Source organism: Anas acuta, chromosome W (genome assembly GCF_963932015.1).
Source record: "Anas acuta chromosome W, bAnaAcu1.1, whole genome shotgun sequence".
Lineage (NCBI taxonomy): Eukaryota > Metazoa > Chordata > Aves > Anseriformes > Anatidae > Anas > Anas acuta.
The window spans coordinates 29304671-29331843 of NC_089016.1; the positions used below are offsets into that span (position 1 = coordinate 29304671).

Sequence of the window (27173 nt, forward strand, 5' to 3'; positions counted from 1 at the left end):
ATTTCCTGCTACATGTAGTTATAGCCACAGTAAAAATGATCCAGCACCCCGCTGATGTGATCATTCAGCCCAATGGAGATTTTCGTAAGATTTCAGCAAATCGTTGGATGTCTGGAGAGCCTCCAAGTGGAAGCATTTCAACGTAATCCTACCATTAATTCTTTTAATATCCTAATGCTGCATGGCATTGCGTGGGTTAAAGCCCCAGATTATCTTTCCTCTCCTTTATTCATCTTTCTTTTGCTGTTGCACAAACGGAGCAGTCGTGCTGCTAATTGCATGACTTGGTCCTGATGGGTTGTGATGAAGTAAATCCGTCACCGTGCAGCATTTTTTATTGCATATGGTTATGGTTTTCCCATAAGTGATATTTTTTTTATAGAGGATTGTCCTGCCTTTTAGCATCCTCTGTGCAAACTCATTTCTTATCAAAATGAGCTCTGCCCTCGCAGAGCTGCTTGGGACAGACGTCAGGCTGGTGCTCATGCCTACGCAGGAGCACCTTCAGGTTTGTTCCTCTCCAGCCCTCCTGCTGCTGCACGGCCCGTGTTGCTGCCATCAGTGTTAGCAGTGACCCTGCAGCGTGGCTGTCCACGGGCACGAGTGGGAGAGGCTGGTGAGGGAGACAAGGTCAGGGAGACGGGACCACGCTTGTCTTTATCCTCGTACACATTGGTTTCATTTGGAAAATGCGGGGAGAAGGATGCAAGCTCCAGCTCGTCCTTTCATTTGGAGGATTAGCTGGTACAAGCGATCGCAGCGCTGTTAATTTGGTTCCAGCAGGATTCCCCCCACGTTAAATTGAGCTGTCTTTTGGCTGAGTGAAGTTTCTCTGAAGAGCAGTAATGGAGCAGCACTCAGAGCAGGCTTTCCATTAAGATGCCAATGATGGATATGGAGGCACCAGCTAGGCTTGCAGAAATGACTCCGTAGTGTAGTCTAAATATATGCTGGCATATCATTCTCTATTGAACTCTACCATACAGAGGTTTAGAAAGGGAGGCAAAGGATTAAAATGTTGAAATCTAGGGGTGGTTGCAGAAATACCAAGCTAACTAAATGATAAAGAGCGGGGCTAAAGAGCTGACAGCGGAACGTCAGTCTAAGGAGGAGGGGGTTTATATCAAATTAAGCTCAAAAATGTCTATTTCCTGGAAGCCTTTTTTTCCACAAATCCTCTGTTGTTCCGGAGACTGATGGATTCTTCTCAAAGAGAAATCCTGACTCAGCTTTCTGTCTAAAGGGGCATTTAAATGCAGCAGGGAGAGAAGCACTGTGTGCTCCCACGTCACAGCCGCTGTCTGCTGGGGGAGACCAGCCGACTGCGCCCACTCAGAAATGTGATAAAGGGGACATAAAACATCTCATGTAGAAACTTGGTTCTATTCTGTTTTACTCACGATGACAAGACGTGTGTATTTCTATGTAAGGTTGAAATAGCCTTACAAATAGCCCCCTCCCCGTTCACCTGAGGCACCACGGTAACTGTGTCGGTGACTGCAGTTTGGCATGAAATGGTGAAAAATGGGAAACTCTCCCATGCTATTCACTGTATAGGACATGCTATAGACCCTGTGGGTACCTGTTTGCCCACAGCATTAGCCTTTTTCTCCCTTATTTTTCATGACTGGCTCTTGCCTTTCCTGTTCCCTACCTGCTTCCCAACAGCGTTTGTTTTTTTTTTTTCTAAGCACTCTTCCTTTTTTTTTTTTTCTTAATAATAAATAAGAAGATCTTGCTGCTGTTACCCTTAAGTAACAAACAAATAAGGTGTGTTGCTGCCCTGCCCACACGCTCTGTGACTGTGCAGGAAATCATCCCTTGCCTACACGGGTTTTGGCTTTGCCTTGCCCTCCCGAGCTGGCGTTGCAAGCTGAGCTGCCGGCTCTTTCACAGCAGGCTCCTTCCCTTTGATCTGCCTCGAAGCCCAGCCAGCGAGGTGCAGGCAGGGAGATGCAAGGAGGATGCTCCTGGAGCTCGGGAGCAAAGCTGGAAGCTGCCGGCCTGGGACCAGGGGCGTCTGCGGGGCCAGTGGTCCTCGGGGTGCGGGAGGACAGGGGTGCAGAAGTGCCTCTGAGCTAGGTCGCCTTGCCCCTTCTCTTGCACAAAAATGAATGATTTTCATTTCCTTGTGTTTGTTTGTTTTTTAACATGGTGTTTGGTGCTGTTTGCCTTCCCGAATCCATCCCGCGCTGCAGGAACAAGTGTAGCAGCCCTGTAAGAGCAGTTGCTATGGCACTCTGGGAATCCCTGCGAACAAGGAGATGGATCATTGCAAGATGTGCTGTCTGAAGCCATAAATGTGGGCAGCAGCATATTTTTACAGACCGATTCTAGCAAGCTCAGGCAGCTTTTGCTATAGTAAAATTTAACTGAAAAATTAGAATTAAAATTTAAGTGGAAATGCATGTGACACTTTTCACAGGTCTGTGCTTCCTTTGAGAAGACAGGCATAGATATCCCCAATTATTTCAGCTGGAAATAAGGATTCTGATTCTCTTGTGTTTCAAGATTGCAAAATCCAAGGAATTTCTCTATTTTTTGTGCTCAGATTGATAGCATACACTCACATCGAACTTCAAGGACTCTCACATGCTTCTCAGCTCCCTTTCACCTGAATATTGTTGTATTAGAGGTAGTTTGATGACTTGTCCTTTTTTTTTTTCTTTTTTTCTTTTTAATTTACATATTTTTCCCTTTGCTTCCTTGAACCTTTCTCACTTGATTTTCAAAGAAAAATGCTCTGAAATCATTCAGGGCGTTGAGATTGTCTCACGTAACCCTGTGGCATCCAGCATTATTGTGGTGTGGAGCTGTAAACAACACTTGCACATGGACGTTGCAGGAACTGGTGATTATTGCATAGATTATTCCCACACTCAACAGAATTGCTGTAACGCTGTTTAGTAAAAATAAAAAAATAAATCCGATCAGATTCTGCAGTAATGAGCCAAACACCAGTTGGGTTTGTTTGCTAAATGCCACGTATGAAAACTGGCAGCTGATGGATTTTGAAATCAAATCTCTGTTCCAGCACTAATGTTAATTACCCAATGGCATTGCAAATTAATTTGAACATCATGCAGGCAGGTCAGATCTCACCTGTTACTTGTTATAATGTTCAATTCAGGTTCTACATGGTCAGCTATTACGAGCGGAGTCACAGAATAGCAGTTGGAGCTCGCCATGGTTCAGTGGCCCTCTACGACATCCGGACTGGGAAATGTCAGGTAAATAAATCATTGTGACTTCCTCCCCATAAAGTGTGGAAGTTATTGAAAGGAAAGAGCAGCGAGCTCTGCATCAGTTGACATGCTGAGCTGCTGGAACATTATGGATAATGCTAAGGGGATCAATAGTTTAATGAAGGACTCAAAGTATATAGAGCCCTACTGTCTTCATTCACTGGAACTGAATGGGTGCCACAGATGGGTTAATAATGAAAGCCTAAAGTTAGGTGATACCCTTGCTCTGAAAGAAATGAAAAATCTGATTTGAAAAGTTAAGCTTTATAGAAGCATGCTTATCTACGACAGAAGTCCCAAAGAAAATCTACTGGTTATTTCTTCCTAAAACTCCTCTCTGTGAAGTGGCACGGTGCTGCCATCCGAGGTATTTGCACTTCTCTGATATCAAATAAGATACGTGTTCTCCTACCCCTCACCTAGGAGAGGATATGTGTGAGGATAACATTGAAATGAGCGCTTTGCTTGAATTTGCATGGAATTACAAATGTTGAAGTAACAAAGCATTTTCAGAAAAGTTAATTGCTCGGACCCTTTATTATTCCTCGTTCTGTGTGATCCACTATTTTTCCTCATTGAATTTCGGTAGTCATGTAAAGCTTGGATAAAATACCTGTATTTTGAATCTGCCTTATTAGTTGGTTTTGGTTGTTGGCTGTTTTATAGTGTTTTGGGGAGAGTTTTTGTTCAGTTGGTTTGAGGATATTTTTTTTTATGTAAATGTAACTGTTGGGTGCAAATATGTTTTTTGTTTCTAAACTTGGACTAAAAGGACTAGATCCTTAGTCCTTATAAAATGTGCATTATAGACAAGGTAGCATAGATTTCTTTCTGCTAAGTCTGCAGTGTCACTTAGTACTTTGCTGGCAGCACTGTGTGCCAGCAAAGGTACACATGGCTTGTTCATTTTCTGTTCTGAAATTTTGATTATTTCCCAAAACTAGTAGCTAACAACGTTGTACATTTTGGTATTTTTTGTTTAGACAGCTGTCTGTGGAAGCTGAGCTGGCCAAATTTATTTCATAATAGCTATATAATGCAGGCAAAGAGTATCAGTGGACTGTTCTATCTTGTTTTAGATCATTGTTTGGATCATGATTTATTAATTTAACTACAAAATTACTCCACAAGAACTGCTTTATATTGATATATCAGATGTCACTGAGCATTTTTGCTGTCTTGCAGTCCTGTCATCAGCACCTGGCCAAGATTATGCCTTGCTGCACACAGCTCTCTGCGTTCCCGTTTCCAAATATACATGTTGCATTACTTTTTCTCCCAGCTATTCACCAAGCAGCATGACAAAGCAGTTAGTTGCTGAACATCTCCTTCTGGCCATTAAGAGACACCGACCACAATTCCTTTCTGTGTGCATCATTGCACCGAAAATTGAGAGTGCAAAGTCCAGATAAGTCTGCGAAGTCTTGGCATCTCAAACTAACAGCTAATTCCTGATCCTGCTGGAGAGAAGGGGGAAAAAAAGCACAACCATCCACGTCCTCACATCTCTCTGTTTTCAGAGCACCAGGAGATGGGTGACAAAGCCCGTTCTTCCATGTAGCATCAGTACTTAACCAGTGCTACCAGCCTTGCATTTTTAACTTTGTCTCATTCATACTTCATCTACTGAACTGGCTCCAAGGTGAACAGAGGTGTTTGGTAGCATGTGGAGTAATTAGGAAAGCTCTTTCTTGGCAGTGTGAATTCCAGATGGCTCTGTAAAGCGTTTTACACAATCTGGTGGCCTGCAGGAGTTTTGCAGAAGACCAGAGTTCTTTTAAAATGGATTCTGTGTAATGACCACCAGCTCTCGTGAAGGTGATTGTCTTGATGGTTGCAACACTTTTATCTGATTTAGTGTCACTTCCGTGTTAGTTGGTGGTCTTTTGTGTTTGGTTCCCGGAACTAACTCCAGATTTCTGCCAGTAAATTGTCTGAATAATTCACTGCTGTAATTTGATGTGTTAGTGAATATTCACAGTACTTGTTTTCTTACTTTCTTAGTAAGCTTCCATGTAAGGTGTGGAGGGCAGAAGAGGGTATGAAAGGAAAATTTGAACAGGATTCTTTGCAGATTTTATTATTCATAAGTTCAGAGAAATCTGTTGAGGGCCACATATATTATTAGGGGGCAACGCCATCTATTGGATACAGATTTCTTATTCCAAACCCAATCGTTTAAGTTATTTCTCCCAGTTACAGATTTCAGGCTGCTCAGAAGACAGGAGATAAATTTAGGATTGTGTAGAAGAAGATAATGTTGCAAAAAGCTCAAAAATCTTCTGTTTTTACAAAAAGTTAAAGCTTTTTAAAGTGTTTATCAAAATATTTTAATTGCTTAGGTCTGTTTAAATTGAGCATGGCTTAGAGCAGTTACATGGGAAGTGCCTTTTGGAATCGGGGTCCTGCTGTAAGGCAGAGCAAGAAGTCAGTCACTCCACCCCACTGTCTATCTTAAGGTCATTTTTTTTTTTTTTTCTGTTTATAATGTTTATTGAAAGACTGTAATTACCAGAAGATACAGGATTTTTTTAAAGGCTTAATATTTGCTATTTATTTAAAAAAAAAAAGTCTTTGAATTTTATTTTTCTGAAGCTGTAAAAATAATTTTGTATTTAGTAAATATGTTAACATTTTGAAAGTAAAAGTTTTAAACAGATCTGAGAGTTGTATTAGCTACCCTCATGGTAATTCACACGTAACCCATTTTTAATCAGGGATAGGAAGAGGTGGGAGCAGCTCACTTTTCCCCTGACTTGCTCTCATCATTAAAGGTGTACATTAATTGAACTTGGAGCTGAGATAAGCACAAGGGGAGAACAAGATGCGGGCATTGCAGGTGGGACCTCCTGGGGACGCGAAGGCTGCAGCAGGTAGGAAGGGCTGGAGCAAACTGGCCTTCCTGGCACCCAGTGCTCCGAGTGAAAGTCGGTTCCAGAATACCGATGGGTTAAAATATCAAGGGTTAGAAATCTGTTCTTCTATTCCCACCCCAGTGTAGGTATGGTTACTTAAGCCTCTGTACCAACATTGACCTTTATCTTAAATAACCATTTCCTCTCCTTGGGTTTTGTGCAGGCAGCCTTTGTTCTGTAAGGGGAGAAGAGCAGAGGGCTTTAAAACTCCATCACTGGAACATTCTCCCCATTTTCGTCATCATTCTTAGGCAAAATATTCATTTTTTATTCCAATCTCACTGCTTAGCTTCCCCAAATCTTCGTTCTTTCTCACCTTTGTGGAAGCACACACATGCAGAGCTTCTACAAGCCTTCCATGTGAATGTTTTTCAAAACAACACCCCATGTTATGTCTCACGCTTCTGGCACGTGCCTGTGTGTGAAGAGGAGCTTCCCTTCTTTTTAGTTTCTTTACTTATTCCTAGTATGTTTTGCCACGTTTTGTTTGCAAGTCCTGGAGGTAGCACCTCTCAGCTCAGGGTGTAGATCTCGGGTGGCCCTAACAGCCAGGGCTCGGGAACCTGCGGGTGGAAGGAGTGAATCTTTGAGCTCCCCGTAGCACCGAAGCCGACCTAAACCACCGCTCATTGCCTTGTGCAGCAGTTCCAGCAGGCACCAGCAGCCGTGAGTGCTGCAGAGCTCTCAGCAATCGCAGCTCGCTGTCGGTGAGAGGATTTCAGTTGCAGCCCCAAGCCTGGCTCACGCCGGGAGGCCTGCAGGCGGTCTGCTTCCTCCTCAGCCGAGGGCCTCACCAAACCCACTGCTGGGGTTGTCATTGCCAGCAGCATTGTCAGCATTTCCCCCGTCTCCGTGCCGTCGTGTCGTAGTGCTCCATGCCCGGTGCTCACGCAGGGCCTGGTCCTGGGGTGCTGCCTCAGCCCCTCATCCCCAGCAGCGTTAGGAGAGCTCTGGGAGAGCAGCAGCAGGACCAGGCGACACTGCTGACACCTCCACAGCAATGAATCGGGTACATCACAGCATATAAACACATCCCAACTCCAGCACAGCGCTGAGATCCGCTCCCCACACGTCCCCTGATCTCGCCGGGGGATCTCTGGCGGCCGCGGAGCTGAGGCGGGCGCCGTGCCGGGAAGCCCCTCGGCCAGCGGGGCCGCGGCACACGTCTGCTCGCCCCCGCCTGCTGCTGATGTCCACGCTGAATAATTCATGAAAATATAATCCGATAACTTACTGCTGCGCATACTGAAATAGTTACGGTGATGAAAATAAGGCTGAAGAGGTTGTTTTCTCGTTTCAGCCAGCCACGCTAAAAATAATAATCGTCATTGCTTTTAAATCCGGGTGATGGCAAGATCCGAGGAGTGTGGCTTTTTTGTATCACTGTCACAGAATTAACACGGTTTACACTTGGTAGAAAATTTCATAGTAATTATCATCAGGAGAACAAACTGCTATCCCGAATATGTGCCCTGCTAAATGTGGTTATTTTGTTTTTTACACTATAGGTAAAATAGGGCAGGGATTTTATCATCTCCTTGAAGAAAAAAGGCAGGCTTTTTAGCTGTAATAATGGAAAACAGAAGCATTTCGTGTTTTGTTTTGTTGTTGTTTTTTTTTTTTCCTTCCAGCATGTTTTTATTTTGTTTTCAAGAAAGATGGTTGTACATACCGACTGAGAAATTACATCTAATGATTAATAGAATGATGGATGTCAAGAATCACCTTTTTGAACAAATAATAAATCAACATTTATATATGATACTTTTTTTTTCCCGAGAAATTTACAATATTAGTATCACTTATTTAACAAAGTGTCAATTATTAATACTACCAGTAAAATGTTGCCTCAAAGCCAGTTATCTGCATTTCAGTGTTTTGCGTTTGGTTTGCATCATTGTTACTGCAGATACGGATGCCTCTATTAACGTGTGATTTCTGCTTAATAATTTAAAAGATACATTATTAATTATCATACTTCAATTTTTTAAACTGTTCTACATTAAACTCTTATGTTCCAGTATCTATCTTACTCATTTCAAGGGGCTTGGATTTTAGTTTATTGCTAAGGCGTTGAATTGAAATGAAAATTGCAGGCACGTTTTGTTGTATCGTGAGCTTTCCAAATACGTATTTTTCGGTATCTATTTTTTTCTATAATTTAATATAGAGATTGGTCTCTCTCTCTCCTTCTCTCATTAAATTATTTATTAAACATTTTCTGAGCATTACTGTATATTCCCAACGCCTGACGTTAGGGCAACACGAAGTTTGCATTAATTTGGTTTTTAGGGTGCCTCGCTGCCCTAGCAGCAGCTCGTTGTGGGGAGCGGGGCCGGGCAGTGTCCTTCCCATGGCTGTATTGATTTGCCCTTCAGCTGTTTGCAGTGCATAGAGAACCCAGGGCCTTGTTGTTGATTATCTACACAATGTCTCGGTGAACATTATTGACCCATTGCCGCTTACTGCCTATGGCTCTTGATTTTTCACACCGTCTCCATGACACTCATAATAAAACATACTATCTTATTGCTACCCAACTCTGGAAGCCAACTGCTCTACCCTTAGAACAACAGCTGCCGCTCTAGAGAGCGTTTTATTTTATGTGGGGCGAAGAGTTGTGGCGATTTGAGGATTGTCTTTGTGCTCTGCTTCGAGGGGGACCTGTGTGTGGTGGCTGAGCTCCATCCTGCCAGGCGGTCGTTTACGCACAGAAAAAGCAGCTCGTTTGTGCCTGCATCTGGTAGTGCAGATCTCAGAGACAGGTTACGTGAGGCTGTATCAAAACCGCTCTTAATACGTTTGAATAATCAAAAAAAAAAATGCCGGGAGGGTTTAAAAATATATATTATTATGAAAAGTGAGATGATACAAAATGTCAGGATTGCTTTTGAAATTTAAAATGCTGACGTTAAATTCCAAACTAATTATGACAAATAGAAATATCAATCAGTTCAGCATTTTAGCTAGTAAGTTACCAGATTTTTCCAAATTCATTAAATTACGTTTTACTCTAAAATGGCTGCATCTTGGAGGAGATTATGGGGGTAAACACTTTGTAGCAGTGTCATCTGTTACAATAATATTATTTTACTTCAGATTATTGCTGCTAATTGCCATTATGAGGGGATGTCTTTAATTTTGCATAAATAAAACTACTGAACAATAAAGTATTAAAATGCACTGGGATCTCTGCTTTAAGTTTAAATTATTTAAAACAGCTAAACTTTGGCATATTTTCAGAAAGAAATGTAGTCAATTGTTACTGTTGAATCCATTCAGCGTTTTCCCTAGCCGGAGAATTAGTGGGTTTGTGATGAGAATATTTTTAAATCCTTCAAAAATGCTTTTTTTTTCTGAGATAGATGATGGGATGTAAAGGATCTGGAGCAGGACCGAAGTTTTTCTGTCTTGCAGTGTGATGAGCTGCCTTCTGGGGGATGCAGAGCACCCTCGGCACCTAGGGGAGACCCAGCTTCCTTGTAAGAGCAGGTATTTTATTTTTTTTTAATAGTGCCTAGTACCACATCCATCAGCGTGGCATCAGCGGTCTCCAGAGCTGCATTTAGTATTTCAGCGTGTATTCATCACCAGCGATGTCTCTCTCAGGAAGGCGAGGTTGGAAGTGGAGGGAGCTGAGTGACGGATGGCTTCTGGGGTGGGAAGGGGGCGAAGCCTGGCGGGGTCCCTGCCACCGCCAGGCCTGGCCTCCTGCATGAGGCAATGCTGCTCAGAAGCCTCTCCCCGTGAGGGTTTTGACTTCTGTAATCACATGTGAATTTCAGTAAGCTGGCTTGGTACTACCTCTTTTGTATAAAACTGCGTTGTTGACAGTGATTATACTATATAAATATTTCAGCAGTATCAATTTCGTATGAAACATGCCTCTCCTTGGGGAGGTTTACATCAAGCAGGTAAGCTTTGTAGTTAATATTACAGCTAATAACACGAGCTCTGCCCTGCTCTGCAACATCCATGGTTTTCTATCACTTGGTAGCAGCCTACTACTTGTAGTAGCTTACTAACAGCCTTCCTACTGGGGCCAAGTGGAGGACGAGCTACAATGCAGTGCAGGCAGACGGGCCGGGGGCCTCTGGTGCAAGTGAAGAGGACAAAAACCCTTCCCACTGCTAAACCTCCCTGAGCAGAGCATGAAGACACACAATCACAGGGTGGTTTGGGTTGAGGTGCTGGACGTGTCCCATGGGACGTGCAACGGTGGCCTGGGGATTTATGACCAATTTTTCAGAAGTAATACTGAACGCTATTGCCAGTTCTCACAAAATTTGTTGAAGTTTTGTGAAGGCTTTCAAAGGATTTACTTATGCAGCTGTCTAATCAAAATGCCAGACAGCTTTGGCGCTACTCGCTCAGTCTGACCATTAGTAAGCTTCCACAGTTTTCCTAAATGCATTCAGCAGCCGAAAGAGCTGATCAAGGGCTTTTGTTTGCTTTTTGTAGTTGTTTGTGTGTGTGTGTTAAGGTAGTGACTCTAAACACACCGGCAATTTTGTGCTTACAAGGGGTTTGTCTGGTGCAGCTTCTATTTCCATGCCCTATCTAAACACTGTTCTGGCCGAGAAAATTTGAAATTGTCATTCTTGAAATTCACATTCTGCTTGCTCATGCGAATTTTGACAAATTTCCTCAAATTTCTATTTCTAGAGAACCCATAGCTATTTAGCTATTTCCCATAGCTAAAAGGGGACATATATGGCTGAAATCAACTCTACATTTTTCACAGGGAGGTTATATTCAGGTTGGAGATTACTCAAGCTGTTCTGAAAACTGAAAATCCCAAACAAAAACTGTTTACAGCCTTATTCTTGGCCTTAATTCAGTTTTGGAAAAAAAATACCATAAAAAAGGGATGAATAAAAATAACAATTCTAAAAGAAAGGCTGCTAAGTAATTAGGCTAATGTAGGTATATTGTGGTTTTTGTTTTTGTTTTTTTTTCCTTTAATTGTATAATCTCATCCCAGATTTATTCTGGATAATAGGGAGCTACCTATATTTAAGTAGGCAAATATTTGCTGGCAATTATTCTGTTGTTTCTGCGGTTCTGTTCATTGTTATGCAGAGATTGTCCTTTTTAGGCTGACCTTTTATTTGTACAGCTTTAAGACCGAGCATGGTTCTTGGTTGTTGGAGCACAAGGGTGTGTTTATAACAATCCATGAAACACGGTCGCTGTAGCTCTTTGTCTGCTGACTTGCTCAGTAACAAAAAGATGGTGTGAAGTTGCTATCCACGGAAAGCAGGCTGTTTCAGGGGTTGTTTTTTTTTGAACAGTCAAAGCTTTTTAAGTGTATGCAGAGCTTCCTTTAACTGAGTCATAGTTATCAGGTATTGCAAAGGTTAAGCTTTATCAGCTGCACAAAAAAAAAGGTTGAGGTTTCATCAAAAACTTCCATCCTCACAACCTGTCGACCACAATTTGATGATGATTATTGATTATTTCACAGCCTTTCACTCACTCTGGCACTGCGGCCAGCCTTGATATACAGATAGGGCTTCAGTCCAGCTAAAATAAGACTCCATCTTGATAATGGACTGAGATGAGATACTGTTATTTGATAAAGATAATTGATGTTTCACAGTGAATTGGAAAACAGTTCTGAGTGCGCCAGATCTGTGGCTGCTCCATCTGCAAATGTGGCCATTGTTTACAAAACATAGCAAAAGCCATGCAGGCAGAGCACTCGGTGACAGCGGGACTGCACAAAACGCAGCATTTTAGGGTGGGTGGCAGTTTCCAGCCAAAAATAAAACACTTCAACTAAGAAGCCCGATTTGTAATTCTGCAGTCAGGATGAAGGTTTTTGGACATGTACGTAGCCTACTTCTGATGAGACAGCCTGGAAATCTTGTTCCTTCTGCTTGGGATGTGCTTGGTAATTTATTTCAGGTGAATTAAGATCATAAAGTGTTTTTTTTTAATATATATACGTGACATTTGAATTAGGCAAAATGCTACATGAAGAAGATGACATTTGTCAAGGGAGAATAAGGCATAGTATACGTCTAGATTTCTTCATTCTCCTCGAGTTTTAGCTCCCTAATTTAGGACATAATGCATGCTTATGGCCTTCCAGAGATGCCTTTGTTGACTGCACATTCTCAGCCTCTGGTTTTGAATTGATTAAGGTATCACTCGTTGCAAGTTCTGTTCACCAAGTTCTTTTAGTCCTATTATAACCTTTGTAACCTCTAATTAAGCAATAGGAGATGGCAGGGAGTGGGGTTATCATGAGATAATGACACCCCAAGTGTGTTATGTGGCACAAGGTTCATCTGTGTGCTGCTAATCCTCTGGGGGAGTGATTATCTAATGATAAACGTACCACATTGCAGCTCATTGATACCGCGCCACTCTGCTCATGCCACTGTCGTCCTGACTGAATTACACTTCCCATTCCAAACGTCATTTTTTTCCATTGATTTTACAAACTGACAATTTTGAGGGTTTCTGAAGTGACTTACATACTGTGCAAAGTCATGACCCTGGAGTCATACTTTTTTTTTTTTTTAATATATTTATGAAGAATATGAGAAAAAAGCATGGTATTTTTGGTAGACTAAGAGCGGTCTCAGCAGGTTGGGTGCAATTAAAACCAAAGTTATCATCAGCATGCAACTGCAGCTCAACTTTTTCTTTCTCTAGAAGCGCATTACTATAGAAAAGAATGATGCTGTGTTCCTTTTTTCCCCCAAACTGAACACTAAATCAGTGGTAACAGACTGTAGAGATACATTTCAAGTAACTAGATTTTAGAATACGTGATTGTTATTGACTTTGGAATGATGGGGAAATATGAATGTCTGAAAGTTGCTTAATAATATTTTGCTCCTTGGAGTCTCTATCGCTATTTCAGAGCCAAAGCAGACTTGGAGTCACTATTCATTAATTACAATCCTGATAACTCATGTAAGTATTAACTCACTTGCATTCTTACTTTGGAGGCTGTTTTTTTTTTCCTCCTTATGCGGGTAAGCAGCAGGCATTTCATCTAGTTTGTGTAAGGTACCTGCCACAGAAGGGTTCGTGCTGTCACTCATGAGACTTCTGAGCACGTTTCTGCCCTTGGCTGTAGGTGGCATCCAGAAACTTGGGGTCAGTGTAATTATCTCTGTTTAAAGTTGCCAGGAAAATTCTTGCTGGGTCACAGAGACCAGTCCAAAATCGCCCAGTTAATTCATACCAACAAGCTGTTTGGTTGTATTTTGTTTAAAAACCTAAGTCTTAGAGTGTTGGGTGGAGAGGTCTGTGACAGGGAGTGCTTTTCATCGTGCACTCTTCTTTCCAGCGTTGGGAAGCACAGGAATGCAGAGGAAGCACATTTCCAGCTGGTCCAATGCTGTGGTGATGGCTGTGTATTTTAATGTGTGATTTCTGAAAACTTTGCCATAAAGAAACCTTCTGTTTCGGTGACACCTTCGTTCCCGATCCGGACACCGGCTGGTGCTTGTGGCCAGCTCTGTGTGAGCTGCGAACAGAGAGTGGTTTGGGAAAAGGCATGCAGGGAAAAGCACACAGCACGGGCAAGAAAACTGTAAACTGGTCTATTTCCATCGATTAAATCTTGCTTTCCCTTATAAATATTTACAATTGTATTTATAGAGATACTTGTAATTAATCATCACAGGCTGGTGTGGAAGTGAGCCCTGCTTCGTGCAACCCAGCTGCAGACCTGCAGCAGAGCCATAAAGGGCTGGCCACGAAAACAAGCAGCTCATGTCGCTGCACGATCTCATTCTGTAGGTTTCCCTTCCCTGTCCAGCCAGGCAGCCCTCTGCAAGCACCGCAGCTGTGCCCCCGCGGGGCTGAGCCCTGGGCAGGGGTCCCTGCAGCATCACATCGCAGCCCTGGCGGCTCCGCGGGGATGCAGATGGGAGCTTGTGTCCGTGAGAGCTGTGTCTCTTACAGCGGGAGGTTAAAGGGAAGCCTGACTTCTGCTTGGGTTTATTTCAAAGCGAAATGTTTCTAAACATCAGCTCGAATCGATGCTGTTTGGTCTGGGTGCTCCGTTTGGCTCGCTGCAGAATTAAAGCCGTGGCTTCGACAGGCAGAGCAGTAATTGGATTGTGCATAACATTGTTTTATTTCGGGACCTAGATGCCTTTGCAATTTTTTAATTCTTATAGGAGGCAGAAAATTGTTTAATATTATATTTGGAATGAATAGTTGCTGATGCCTAATGGCTTGCTTTAGTTAAGTTTGCTGGGTAAATAAAAGGCAGCGCTCTGGGTTGCAGCGTTTTATGGGCAGGAGGGGAGGGAGAGCCAGCCTGCAGCCTGACCGGGTGCGTGCATTCCCTGCCACTGCCACGCTGACGAGTTCAGAGGAGCCCGGAAAACTTGTTAGTAGGAACACGCACTCTCAAATTGCAGATAAAAGATAATTACCGAGCACAGCCTTTTAATTTTGCAGGCCAAAACCCTTTTCTCAGTGGAGGCAGGAAGGGGAGGGAGTGGGAGCCGTCAGGCTGCGCGGCAGATCCCATTGTGCTGCAATAGGCAGGTCGCACGTGTGCACCTAGTGCCGTGTCCCTGGGCTCCGAAAACACACCCACACACGGCACGAGCAGTGTGCGAGGGGGCCTGGGAGTGCTTGACGCTTGGCTTAGTTTATAATCTGACTCACAAAAGCCGTGGCGAGGTTCACAAGGGAAAATCCATAGTAATGTAATACCAGGTAGTAATAAGTGCGCTGCTGGCAAGTGGGGCAGAAATTTAAGGGGACATGCTTCAACTACAGCGGGACTTAAACGTACTTAACATTTTCACGTCCTCCTTGGTACAGCTGGCTTGTTCGAATGCAAGCCCTGCTCTTTTGTTCCTCTTACATTTTATTTCCAGCGTCAGGGAGCATTGCAGGGGAAGGAGACCGTCGTGCTATCCTCTGTGTTACAGACACGTTTTCCCCACAGGCTGCAGCAGTTTTACCCTGAGCTGATCTTTCTAAACCTGCCTAATAGAGTTGAGGGATTTTACTCATTTTCATTATGACAGGAGATGGTCTTAGCCTATTAACAGCAAATCCAGCTACCTGAGGGATGCAATAACAAAATAAACATTTATTTTTTTTCAAGTTTCTCAAATGGCTTTTAAAAACAGTGTTTAATTATGGTGGTAATTTAGGGGTGTGCTTTATGAGAATAGACTGTGCTGATACTCTTCTGCATGGGAAGCTGGTGAGGGTTTATCCAAGGCAGGAATTTACAGCACACCAACTCCACTGCATTAACTCTCCGCTTGGACATTGTTGATCTGCACCGAGTTGCCTCTGTGCATCACAGATAAATCTGCTTTGCACATATAAATATATTCATTAAGCTACAAGTAAAAAATGCAAACGGAGAGGCCTCAAATTACAGCCTGCTAAGTGCACCATAAATTCATGCCGTAACTCCACTCTAACTTTGTAGCTTTGTAGCCAGGCAAAGTAATGAGGCCTCAGGAATCACAGAATTTGATTTTTAGGTCATGGTGATCAGCAACACTAATTTTTCAAGAGTCATTTTTGTGTCTTTCTGTACTCTTTTCTGGTTGGGTTGGAGACTGATTTAAAGGAGCTTGCATATTCTGCCTTTGGAGACGTCTGGAGTTTACAAATACAGGAACATCCTGTTGGGAGAGGAAAGGCAGGGATAGACGTTAAGAGAGGACTGTAAATCCAAGAGCAGAAATCAGGAGAGCTTTCGAATAATCAAAGTTAGTAAAAATTAAATAAGAAATTGATTCAACACTAGCTTTTTGCTTAACTCTTATGCCTCAGCTGTTGGGTTCCAAAGTGGGGAGTCGACAATGTAATCAATTCCACTAAGGATTTTTTTTTCCCTTTTTGAAGTGATACAATTCAGTGTACAAAAGTCAAATAGACTGGAAAAAGATATTAAATTTACCAACCATCCTCTGAGGCCACAAACCCCACGTTGAGTTTAGAGATTTGTTAAAACACTGAGTTAGTTGCACCTCTAGAAGCAGCAGCAGAAGGAAAATATGCATAAAAATTGTACACTGAAATCTGTAAAGAAAATAAAGTTTCAAAATTTATATCTAATTTATCTGTTCCATCCTACTCAGACATAAAAAGTCTAAAGGCTGAAGTCAGCCACAGCTCGGTCCCATCAGCAGCATCTTTTGTAAACAATACACGTGGTTGGAAGGTCTCATCCTAGCCTAGGATGTAAGCAAATTTTAATCTGTCCACCCTGGCCTAATGTGTTTTGTTTTTCTTTTCTGCCTTTTGATTTTGCCTGACCACAACATTCATGCTTGAAAACAAGCATAGCCCTTGTACTGTCCTCAAAAGATAAAATAGGAAAATTGCAATTTGAGCGTATTAGTACATGTGTTTTAACAAAGGCTGCAGCCAGGACTTTGCAGCTAGTAGCAAGAGGGCAAAAAATGCTCAAAATGCATTAAATGGTCATGGTCAAACTGAGGTTTCCCCGTTTAGGGTTGCCTGTGACCAGCAAGCATATATTTGAACATGACTCACAGTAGATACACGGAACTGTTTAATATCATGTTGCAAACCCATTTTTTAATTGACCTCTTTCTCCAATCTAGACATGACCTTCCAAATTTCCACTTGTTTTGAGAATCTTGATTTTAACACTTTTGACTCTGGAAGGAAATGAGAATGGTAAAGATGGAACGAAAGCAGCTTCCCAGAGCTCTGCAATAGGTTGCAATTTGCCCAGGAACTGATAAAGATCTGGAAACACGGTCAGAAAATTAGAGTGAGGAGCAGCAAGAATCAGAAGGCTGCTTTCAGAAATCCTGGTGCGAGTTCCTTTTTTCCTCAGCCTCTGCATGGCAGAAGGCACTTCTGGAAGGATAATTAAGTCCCCAGACCCTAGCGTTTTGGCAGGATATGCTGATCTTGTTAGCTTTTCCTACTCCATTTGAGTTGCTGAACACTTTAAACAAAAGTCTCAGGTCACTTGGGAACTATGGATTTGTGTGCTCTGCGAGTGCATTGAAGGCTGTGAAGTCAAAGGTTACAAATATTGCAGTGCTCCAAATATGAATGTGATATCTAAGCAGTTCTCTGTAAAACTTCGGCGAGTGGAGCTGGAAGGGGAGAGGCACATCCTAACCGAGCTGTTTAAGGACAGGCACTGCGTGCCGAGCCCCAGGTCCCATCGTTAGCAGGGCTCCAGAAGATATTTCAGCCCAACGGTGCCTTAGCAAGGAGCACTGTGGCTAGAACGAGTGGGGGATTTATGGGAACATCGTGCCTGCTCGAAAACCTAGTGACAGCTGCTCGAATAGGAATTTTTTCTCCGTGTGAAGTGCTCTCTGGCACTGGGACATCAGCCCAAACTTCCTCGCATCTATTGAGCCTCAGCCTTGAGGGACTTGTGGTTCGAGATCCAAAACTACAGGGCTTCACAGCAGCGAGCTGTGCAAGTCAAGAGGCCTGGTATTTGGCCAGTATAATCTCTTTTCTAGGTTCCTATCTATATTTTGTATTTTTTTTACACAGACTGCTTGTAATTGATAATATACCTCTTTGAAGTAAGGATTTAAAATCATAATGTTTCATCTCACAAAATAGTATTAACCTGGAGAAAATATTAAGCACTTTCTTCTCCCCTTTTCATTGGTATTCTGAGCATAATCAGAATTCTTATGTAAAATTGTTTTCCTGGAAGTTACAGCATAAAGTACAGTCGATGAGCTGTTGAAAGCTCTTTTACAAGAACAATCGCCATGGAGATAAAAATTTCAATAACAATGCTGAGTGATCTGACACGTCCTCATGCAAATGCTCTGAGATGCTACTGCATTACCACCAACCTCTCCTGAAACCACCATGGCATTGGTTTCACAGCGTGCCCTGTGGGTTTTGATGGTGCCACATGAAACTCTCAAATTAAGAAGCACATTCCTGAAGTGAGAGCAGAAACGTGGTGTTTGCAGTTATCTGGGTGTTTGGGGAGGGGGCTGGATGGATCTGGGGGAGCCCCGTACACGTGCTGCTCACAGTCACGGGTTCAGGGGATGCAAGGCTCGCTCTGGGCTCTTCTTCTGAGCTGGTGAAATGGTCAGGCTGCACATTTCGGAACCGTTTCTCAACCATCCTGTAACACTTGGATGGGTGCAGCTGTCATCTCATTTTTTCTGGATTAAGTTCGGTCAAGAAAGAAGCTGCCTCATTTTCTGGTTGTCATTTGCCCAGGAAGTAAAAGCAAATTGTAATGAGGGAATCACAGCAGGAGAACCTCCTAACAAATGAGAAGCAGATATTGACTGACAGCCGGCATGCCATTTCGGTGATAAATGTATTTTTATACACTGCTGTTCAAGGTCACTTTCTGCTCTCGTTGCATGCTGCCTGTCAGATCATGCCAGTCACATTTTCATACTGAGTAATAGTAATGGTTGATGCAAAATTCTATTAGTGGAAGGTTAAAAATTAAGTTATATACGTTATTAAGTTAAACATTTTAATATATGTGCTTTGACTTTATCTGGATGCTATTGAGAAGCCACTTGAAGGACAGGAAGAAAAATTAATTTGAAGATTTAAATATACTTTTTCTCAGTATAGTCCTGAAATTTTTACTGCAATTGCTGTTATTACTTGAAAGAAGACGGAAATTTAATTATTAGAAATACTGGAATTATTTAATTTGATGCTACATGAGATAATTCTACTAGATTGCTTGGAGAGTTGGGTTCGTGAAAGCCTTTGAAGGGGCATCATGAAAGAATTTATATGTGGGATGAGAAGAGAGATGGTATTTCACCTGTCTGTTCAGGTGAAGCTGTTTAGTTTCGCTAGCTGTGTTTTTATAAAATGTCCTCAGTGTGTACACACAGACTGCGATCTGGGAACATCTCGTGTGCTTGGATTTTGAAGGACAATTGAAAAAAAATATATGAAAGAAAGGTTTTATCGGGCACGGTCTTGTTCCAGCTGAGCTTAGACCAAAGCTGGCAGGGTTTGGGAAAGCAGCCGCTCAACGTGGGCTGTGTACAACGCAGTCCTTCTGAATTCACGTTGTGATTATACATGGAAAGAGAGAGCGGCGATGGTCGCGAGATGGAGAAAAATAAAAATAACCAGGGAAAGAAAAGAAGAATGCGACCTGGGCATAGCACAGTGCTGCCTTGCTGAGGTGCTGTTCGTCTCCTCTGTGTCTGAAACCAGGAGCAGATGCGGAGCTGTGATGGCTCCTTTGCTCTTACAGCAGGCTTTGTAAGTATTTATTGGTGTGCACTCCCTGCCCAGCTTTATCTTCATTTCCAAGAGCAGTATTTATTTCCCTGTGCAGCTTGGGCTCCGTGTGTGTTCCACGGGTCTTTGTACCCCTTGCTAGCATTAAAATTCCAATTCAAATTTTTAATTTAAATGATATAAAAAAGCAAAACTCTTCTTTGCATGACACAGAGTTAGTCACATGATGCTAAAAATAAAAGGAGAGACTGATCTATCAGACCTAGCTTGATCCATTGATAATATCTGTTCTAAACTTTCAGCAGCTCATCTCCGAGCAGGGCAGCAGTTAGAGACTCATCTCCTTCATTTCAAGTAAGCACTCCTTGTGCAGAGGCTGTTTCCCACGCAAAAACTGGAAGCGATGCTTTCACACCATTCCCAGTTAAAGCCGGCGGATCGCTGTGAGGCTGGCGTTCGGCCGTGAGAGCCTCGGTTTGTTCGAGGGCAGCGCTTCTGGGGGGTGCAGCAGGCACGCCGCTTTCCCACTAAGTGATTTTGTGTTTGTTTCATTTTAGTTAAGGTACCCCCAGAGGCCGGGGAGATAAATATCTAATAATAAATGTGGCGGAATATTGCTGTGTCTCTCCAGCGGTGTGTAAGTTACTTTATCAATTTAAAGTATGCATTTCGGTGTATTTATTAAAATCAAATCGCTGCGGTGATACAGTACTTATTTTTTATGTCACCTTTACCAGAATAATGCAGTCCAGCGTGGAGTTTGCTGAATGTTGGGCTCGGAATGAGGCTGTCATAGCTCCAGTATATCATGTGGTGGAGGGCTGCGGCGGTGGCAGGTGCAGAAGTCAAATAGTCTCCCAGGAGCGTCCTCCCATTAAAAAACAATTGGTTGGGCAGCGGGAAACTACAAGCAGCTGCACTTTGTCCCACCCCGCCTGCCGGTCAAAATTGAGAGCGTTTTCTAACCAATATTGCACAGATTTTTGCATACTTTTATAAAATATAATTACATCAGAGCAGGAAAACTGCGTAATGTCGGTTCCCTAGAAGTGGTGCTGCCAAAGCGCTGCTGTCCTAAGCCAAGCCTGAACTCCAAAGGGATGGGTGCAAGCGGAATATTTTGAATGAGCAGCAATAATTTGGTTTTGTTATGCTTATTCGCTTGCCTAAGAAACAGAAGATGAGCGTTGCGAAGTACACATTTAGATAGCGCACTAAAAAATAAATCTTGGCTTGAAAGGATTAGCATCAATTAGAGAGGCACTCACTTTAAATAACAAAGCACGTTAATTCCCCTAAGGATTGTACTTATTGGAACACATTTTCAGTAGTAAAAAGAGCAACAAGTGTGCTAGTACTATTGATTTTCCACCTTTGTATTACCAAAACATTTTTTATTGACAAGTATTACTTGCTTGTTAAGTGCTGCACAGTTTGATGGGTCTGAAGGGTGGATCACCTAATTAATTGCCCTTTCAAATCTTTATCCTACACTGTGGTGATTACATTAAAGACATGGGTTTGGAATTCCTTTTGACTTCACTCAACTTGTACGTGATAAGCAGTAAATAAATATATTAACGGGTTATTAATATCAGCCTAGCTTTAGGAGCAGCGTGCCAACTCAGTAGGTCCAGGAGCTACTTCTAGTGTCCAGGAGCTGGCTGCAGGGGCCCTGCTTTTATTTTCACGGTCTAGTTTTTTGTCGATGAATGTTGCAAAGTCTTTTTTCCTCTTCGTGCAGAAGGAGCAGCCACTGCATATTTACCAAGCAGTAGTTTGCGCGTGTGTCACTGGTGTTTTCTTCATGAGAATCCGGTAAAAAATGATATTTTCAAAGAGAAAACTTCGTGTGTTCCTGTGAGTTATAAACAAACAGAACAAAACAATAAAAAAAAAAAACAGCAGAACCTGTGTGTAGCCCTGCACTCAGTCCTCACTATCATACGTGTCATATGTGAGATTCAAGAACAAAGCTACAATGGTGGAACAGGAGGAAGAGGCACACTGTTTGCTTTTTCCTGACTGTAGTGGTCTTTTTCCAGAAGTTCAGCTGCTGTTGCCTTTTTTACTTGCAAGCCTGTTGAGCCCGGCTGTGGCGCAGTAACAAACGCTCTTGGCTTCTGTTCTCTCCCCTCTCGCCAGACGATCCACGGTCACAAAGGGCCCATAACTGCAGTGGCGTTTGCTCCCGACGGCCGGTACCTCGCCACCTACTCCAACTCCGACAGCCACCTCTCCTTCTGGCAGGTAAGGACTGTTCCTGGGAGCCTAACAGTTCGGTTTCACACTCCTAAAGCATCCACCCGATGAGATTTAGGGCCATGGAGGAGAGCCCCAACGAGTTCTCAGCAGGCCAGGCCAGGTGCTTCTGCTCCCATTCTTGGTCCCATCCCTATCAGTAGGCATTTTTCTTCTCTAATCTCATAAATTCCCATAGATGAAGACCTTCACGACATTTCTCCATTCTATTTTTTATTAAACACGATGCAGAGCTATTAAGGTGACCACTGATCCCATTGCTGCTCAGCAGCCGCAGCTGCTGTGCCTCGAGCCCGCGTGCCGTGCCGTCGGGGAGCTGCACCGCGCTGTGGGGCTGCCTTCCATTTCATAATAGGGCTGGAAACAGGAAAACTGGGGGAGAGGCAATACAAAGAGGGGCTGAAATGGGAGATACTGAGGATCAGACCACCATTTTGTGAAGTATCTAGACCATTTATCTTTTTTTTTTTTTTAACATCAGCAGTTCTTTTTGTCTGTGTGATCTCATGTCAGTAGGAGTATTTTTGTTAATCGCAGATAAATAAACACGTAGCTTGGTGGGACAGATTACCCCAGAAGAGGCCTTTACTGCTGCCTACGTTCCCTAGGTAGCATTTTTTTCTTCCTTCAAATGGCTTTAGACTTCAAAATGGATCTGAACAAGCAATTTGTGCAGACTATCAAAATAATGTAGTTTTGCAGTAATCAGACTATAAAGCAGAACTCAGTATACCCATAATTACCAGCAAGTCGTTAACGTAGTTCCCTCGTTTTGATGCCATTCATTAGTTCTACAGGTGCCATAATAATTATTAAATTATTATCCCTCATTACATTGTGTGCTTTCTGAAACAGTAAATGAGAACAGCGAGAATCTTCACCCATCAGTTACATTTATTCAGTTGAAGTGCTCAGGGAAAATCTGGAAAGCAATCAGACCAGATCTTGTAAAATTGGCAGGGAAAAAAAAAAATCAGGCACGCGTGTTTTAAATTGTGAGCTGCCACATTCTTCCAGGTGTATAAATGCTCGCGTTCAAGTGGCTTTTACATAAAGAGTTAAATATACCTACACATTTAGTTTTAAAATGTGACCTCGTGCACTAGTGATTTTTTTCCCTTCTGTGTTCTATTTGGCACTATTATTAATGCAGGAAAATCAGTAACATTAGTCATCTTAAAAGGGTTATTACTCAAGATGATTTAAATTGTGAAAATGTCAGTGGTGCTTGCATGCTCCCTGCTAGAGATGCCATGATTTACACTCTCTGACACCATTCTGCTGCTGAGAAGAGCCAGGAAAAAGTAATGGCTTGTACTTTGTCCTGATCAGAATTCAGAGCGTGGCAGCAGCAGCACCGTGCCTGCCCTGTCCCAGGGATGTGCATGGCACAGCCTGGGGACACAGCGAGGCGCTCCGTGGAAATCCTAGGATTGCCGTGCGTAGGGACGGGAAGGCTTTGCAGAGGAGGGCTTTGGAAGGGGTAGTGGTTTGTGTGGAGCAGCAAATCTCGTTTTTAAAACACGGAGCTAGGCAGCGTGCATCAGTAACTGGCCTGCTTTCCTGAGAGCACAATGCAGGGAACCTCTCCTGAATGGTTTGGTTTTCTCCCAGAAAATAATAAAACTCTTCATATTTAACATTTACTTATTAACATTTCATGTTTCTCCTTAAATTTTGAAAAAAATCCTTCAATAACACAGCCATACAAATATAGTGTAAGTGATACTTTTCACCATACCGAATAAGCTATGCAATTTTCCTAGCTAGCTTATTGATCCCGATCTCACCATTCTATTTGAAAAAGAGACAGTCAAGGAGAATGCTAAGAAAAAAAATTACATGGGAAAAGCAGGGAGATGAAGTGGTTGCTGATTGCTAAACTTCACTGAGTCCCGTGCACAGGAGGGACGTTTTAACAGGTTTGTGACTGTCACTGGTATTCCTTCTAGTCATATATAGTCACCTTTCTCTTGTTTTGAGGGGATGCAGGGGTAGCTGTAAAGATGGTGCTCGCTATACTGGGTGGTCGCCTCTTGGCTGCTCTCCCATCCAACAGCATTGCTTGGCCCTGCCTAACGAGCACTAATTACAGCTGGTGTGGGCGGGCAGGGCAGGGCGGTGGGCACCAGGTGGGTTCCCCGCTGGTGTTGGGGTGCCACGGGGGTGCCACGGGGCTGTCTCTGCAGATGAACACGTCCCTGCTGGGCAGCATCGGCATGCTCAACTCGGCGCCTCAGCTGCGCTGCATCAAGACGTACCAGGTGCCGCCCGTGCAGCCGGCCTCCCCCGGCTCGCACAACGCGCTGCGGCTGGCCCGCCTCATCTGGACCTCCAACCGCAACGTCATCCTCATGGCTCACGACGGCAAGGAGCACCGCTTCATGGTCTAGGGGAAGCCACCGCTGTCCCCGACCTCCCTGTCCTTCTCCCTCTTCCTTCGTCTCTGTGCTCCACACACCCAGCGCCCCTCAGCGCCTCACGGACCGGCTAGGCCGCGGCGGACATGGACAGGGACATAGACAGGGACACGGGGTGGTTTCTCCCCGCGGCAGCGAGAGTTTGGATGGCTTTTGGGGATGTCCCGGCTCCCGGAGCAGCAGCAGCAGGACACACGGTCACGCCGAGGCCTGGGCAGCGGCCGCAGGCACCACCCCGCGCTCCTTCGCTGGGGGCCGAGCCCAGGCGGCAGCCTCCCAAAACGCGCCGGCGGACCCTCAGTGTTTCCCAAAAAGGCTGTGTTTACATGGACTTTCTGCTCGTGACCACTGAATGATCGCTGGGTGACGCCCCTTAGGGCCTGTTGGTGAGGGCCTGATGGGCTCAGGGTCGGGACCATGAAGGGACGGAGGTTTGGGTGCCCCAGCAGTGCTGCTGTGCTCATCATCGCTTGCTGTAGCTGGAAGAAAGAGTAACAACCCACGTGTAAATATTACGAAATCTCTCTAAGCTAGAATAGCAAACTTGAACAGAGGAGTATTTATATATAAAGGTGTTTTTTTGCTACCAGTGAAGGTATTTATTTAAAAAAAAAAGGAGAGAGAAAAAAAGCTTTTTCTTCCAAAAGCCGCTCCCGTTTGTGCTGGGCCCTGTGGGAAGGCAGGCTGTGTGCTGCATGGGCTGGCCTCGCCGAGACACCGGGGCCAACAGCACAAATGGCACTGGTGAGTAGCGAGTCCGGCACAAAAATTGTGAAAAATGGGTAAATTATTTGAGTGGATGTATGGGAACAGTTCCCTCGGTAGGAATATTCCTATGTAACGTTCGCTGTGACTGTGTTTCCTTCTTACATATCTAATTTTATGAAATATTTAATCGTGTGAAAGTATGCTGGTTTATGCTCACAGTAAAGAAAAAAATCTATGAAATACTATTTTATTTAAACATATTGATGTATATGTTTGTATAGCTTTTTCTTTGCCATTTTTGTCTGAAAAGCTCACAGAACTAAGGCTGTCTTTACATGGTAAAGTAAAAATGGTACTCATAGAATCCTCCCTTCCCCAAAAGGAATAAATTAATTTTTAAAACGGCTTCTAAATTTAAAAAGCATTGATTTTTTTTTATTATTATTTTATTTTAGGTGCTCTGTGTAGTACACTGTATATGGAAGTGAGGTTTACAGTCCAGAAGCTACATATCTGTTTGCTGTTTAAAAATTTAAAAATGAAGACCATTAGGAATGTTTAACACAAACTGCCGCAAAATTTACTCTTTGTATCTGGCGGGAATGTAGAATTTGGTAGAGAACTCTGTCGTAGAATATCAGGGTCTTTTCGAAGTGAACTGATGCAAGGTGCATGTACATTGTGTTTATAAAGCTGTAGCTGTAACCTCAGTGATTAAAGCAAAGAAGAGCTGCCAGGCGTCCATCTGTGGGCTGCAGCGCCGTCCCGCTCGGTGTGGGGGTGTGAGGGAGGAGTTAGGGTGCTCTGTAAGCACACCCAGAGATGTTCCAGGATCCGACGCCACCGTTATTTTCGGACAGATCTCACGACCTGTGCGTGTGTTTGCTTTCAGAAACAAACTGCGGCCGCGGGGGGAACAGCGGGCCGTAGCCCTGCAGTGATTCCCTTTGTGGTGTAGTGAGCAAACACCTTGAATGATCTATGCATTAAAGTGTTTGTTTTGGGGTAGAGGTGTAATGGGCTTTCTGAAGTGCGAGGCAGAGGCAGCCGTGTGCCTGCCAGCCCTGCACACCGAGCCGCAGGGGCGCTGACGGCGAGCGGTCCGCTGGTGGAGGAGCATCCTCAGCCCGCAGCACCCGTCTTAGGGCACCAGGCTCTGGTCCTCGCCCAGCCCACAGCCCCTGAGGGTCCTCTGCAGCCCGAACACAACTACCTGCCTAAACACACCCCCTGCTCTGGTGACTTCGTTAGCCCTAGTCCCCAACTTCTTCTCTCGCAGCCCCCATCTCTCAGCACCGCTGCAGAATCGGTATTGTCATTGCGGTGTAAGCTCTTAGTGCTCTATTGATTTGTTAGTGCTGTATTTGGACTTGTCCTTGTAAACGTGGAGACGTATGTGGCTTCCTTGGCAGTTTACAAGCAAAAGATGACATGATGAGACACCTGTATGAAAATGTTGTAATGATGGAAGTCACCATCCATGGGAAATGATGGAAGTGGCTGCCTCCCGAGCAACTTCTGAATCCACTCCCCATCTGCTGTATGTATTGAACAACCTGGTGTAAATATGCTTGGGAAATAAAACTGAGTTGTATTGAAGAGTGTTGTTGTCGTGGCATCAGCCTCATGGCACGCAGATAATTTCCTGCACCTGTTTTATGAGCCAGTAATCTGGATTTTTTTCACCATTCAAGAAATACATTTTTCATTTGAGGACCAGAAGTGGCATTCCGTCAGTCACACAGGAGGCACTGAGAGCCCTCGGTGCAAAAGGTGGAGGTAGGAAGGTGCCGGGAATAAAGTTCTCAATTCCCAACACAACGGAGCTAAAGCAAACAAAGGAATTGGAGTCTTCCAGAAATTCATCAACACCGGTGTTCACAAGGTGATACTTCCTTGTATTCGGTTCAGATTCCTCCAAAGAAACTGATTAACACAAATTAAACACTGAGATTTCCTAGCGTGGAGTGCAGGGTTGCCAAGTGTATTTAATATGCATTTGGGTTGGAATTTACAATACACCCTTTCTTCTTTTTTTTTCTTTTTTTTTTTTTGATTGCAATTGGTTTTACTTGTGCGAGAAGCCTGAGCAGCTTGGGGCTGGCGGGGGTGCGTGCCATGGTGTGCTGGCGCACCAGGGGCGGGTCTGAGGTCAGACATCACCGAACAGCCCTTCAGAACAAAGCAAATAAAAAAAAAAAAAAAAAGAGAAAGAAAAAAAAAAGAAACAAGAATTGGGTGAATCTTCCATTTTCACAGTGCACAAATGTGTTAAAATACCCGTGGCCCCGGGGTTTTCTTGCAGGTGAAATGCAGGTGGTAGCAGCTCTGTCGGGGATGCCGGCGCGGATCCGGCACGGAGGGGCACGGCGCTGGCGGGGGGCAAAGCCAGGCAGCGCTGGGCGAACTTTCACCTTTCCCCTCGC

The 27173-nt window shown here is 43.8% G+C and overlaps 1 protein-coding gene across 2 annotated transcripts in view; it reads left to right on the forward strand.

Annotated features, from left to right (window-relative positions):
• Positions 1 to 26346, forward strand: part of WDR7 (WD repeat domain 7) — a 95471-nt gene extending 69125 nt beyond the window's left edge. For both annotated transcript variants that reach the window (XM_068664860.1, XM_068664861.1), the window contains 3 exons: positions 3131 to 3230; positions 21503 to 21607; positions 23809 to 26346. In XM_068664860.1, coding sequence (XP_068520961.1) covers positions 3131 to 3230; positions 21503 to 21607; positions 23809 to 24012 — 409 coding nt within the window. In that variant the 3' untranslated portion in view covers positions 24013 to 26346. The remainder of the gene's footprint in view (positions 1 to 3130; positions 3231 to 21502; positions 21608 to 23808) is intronic.
• Positions 26347 to 27173: the final 827 nt, after the last annotated feature.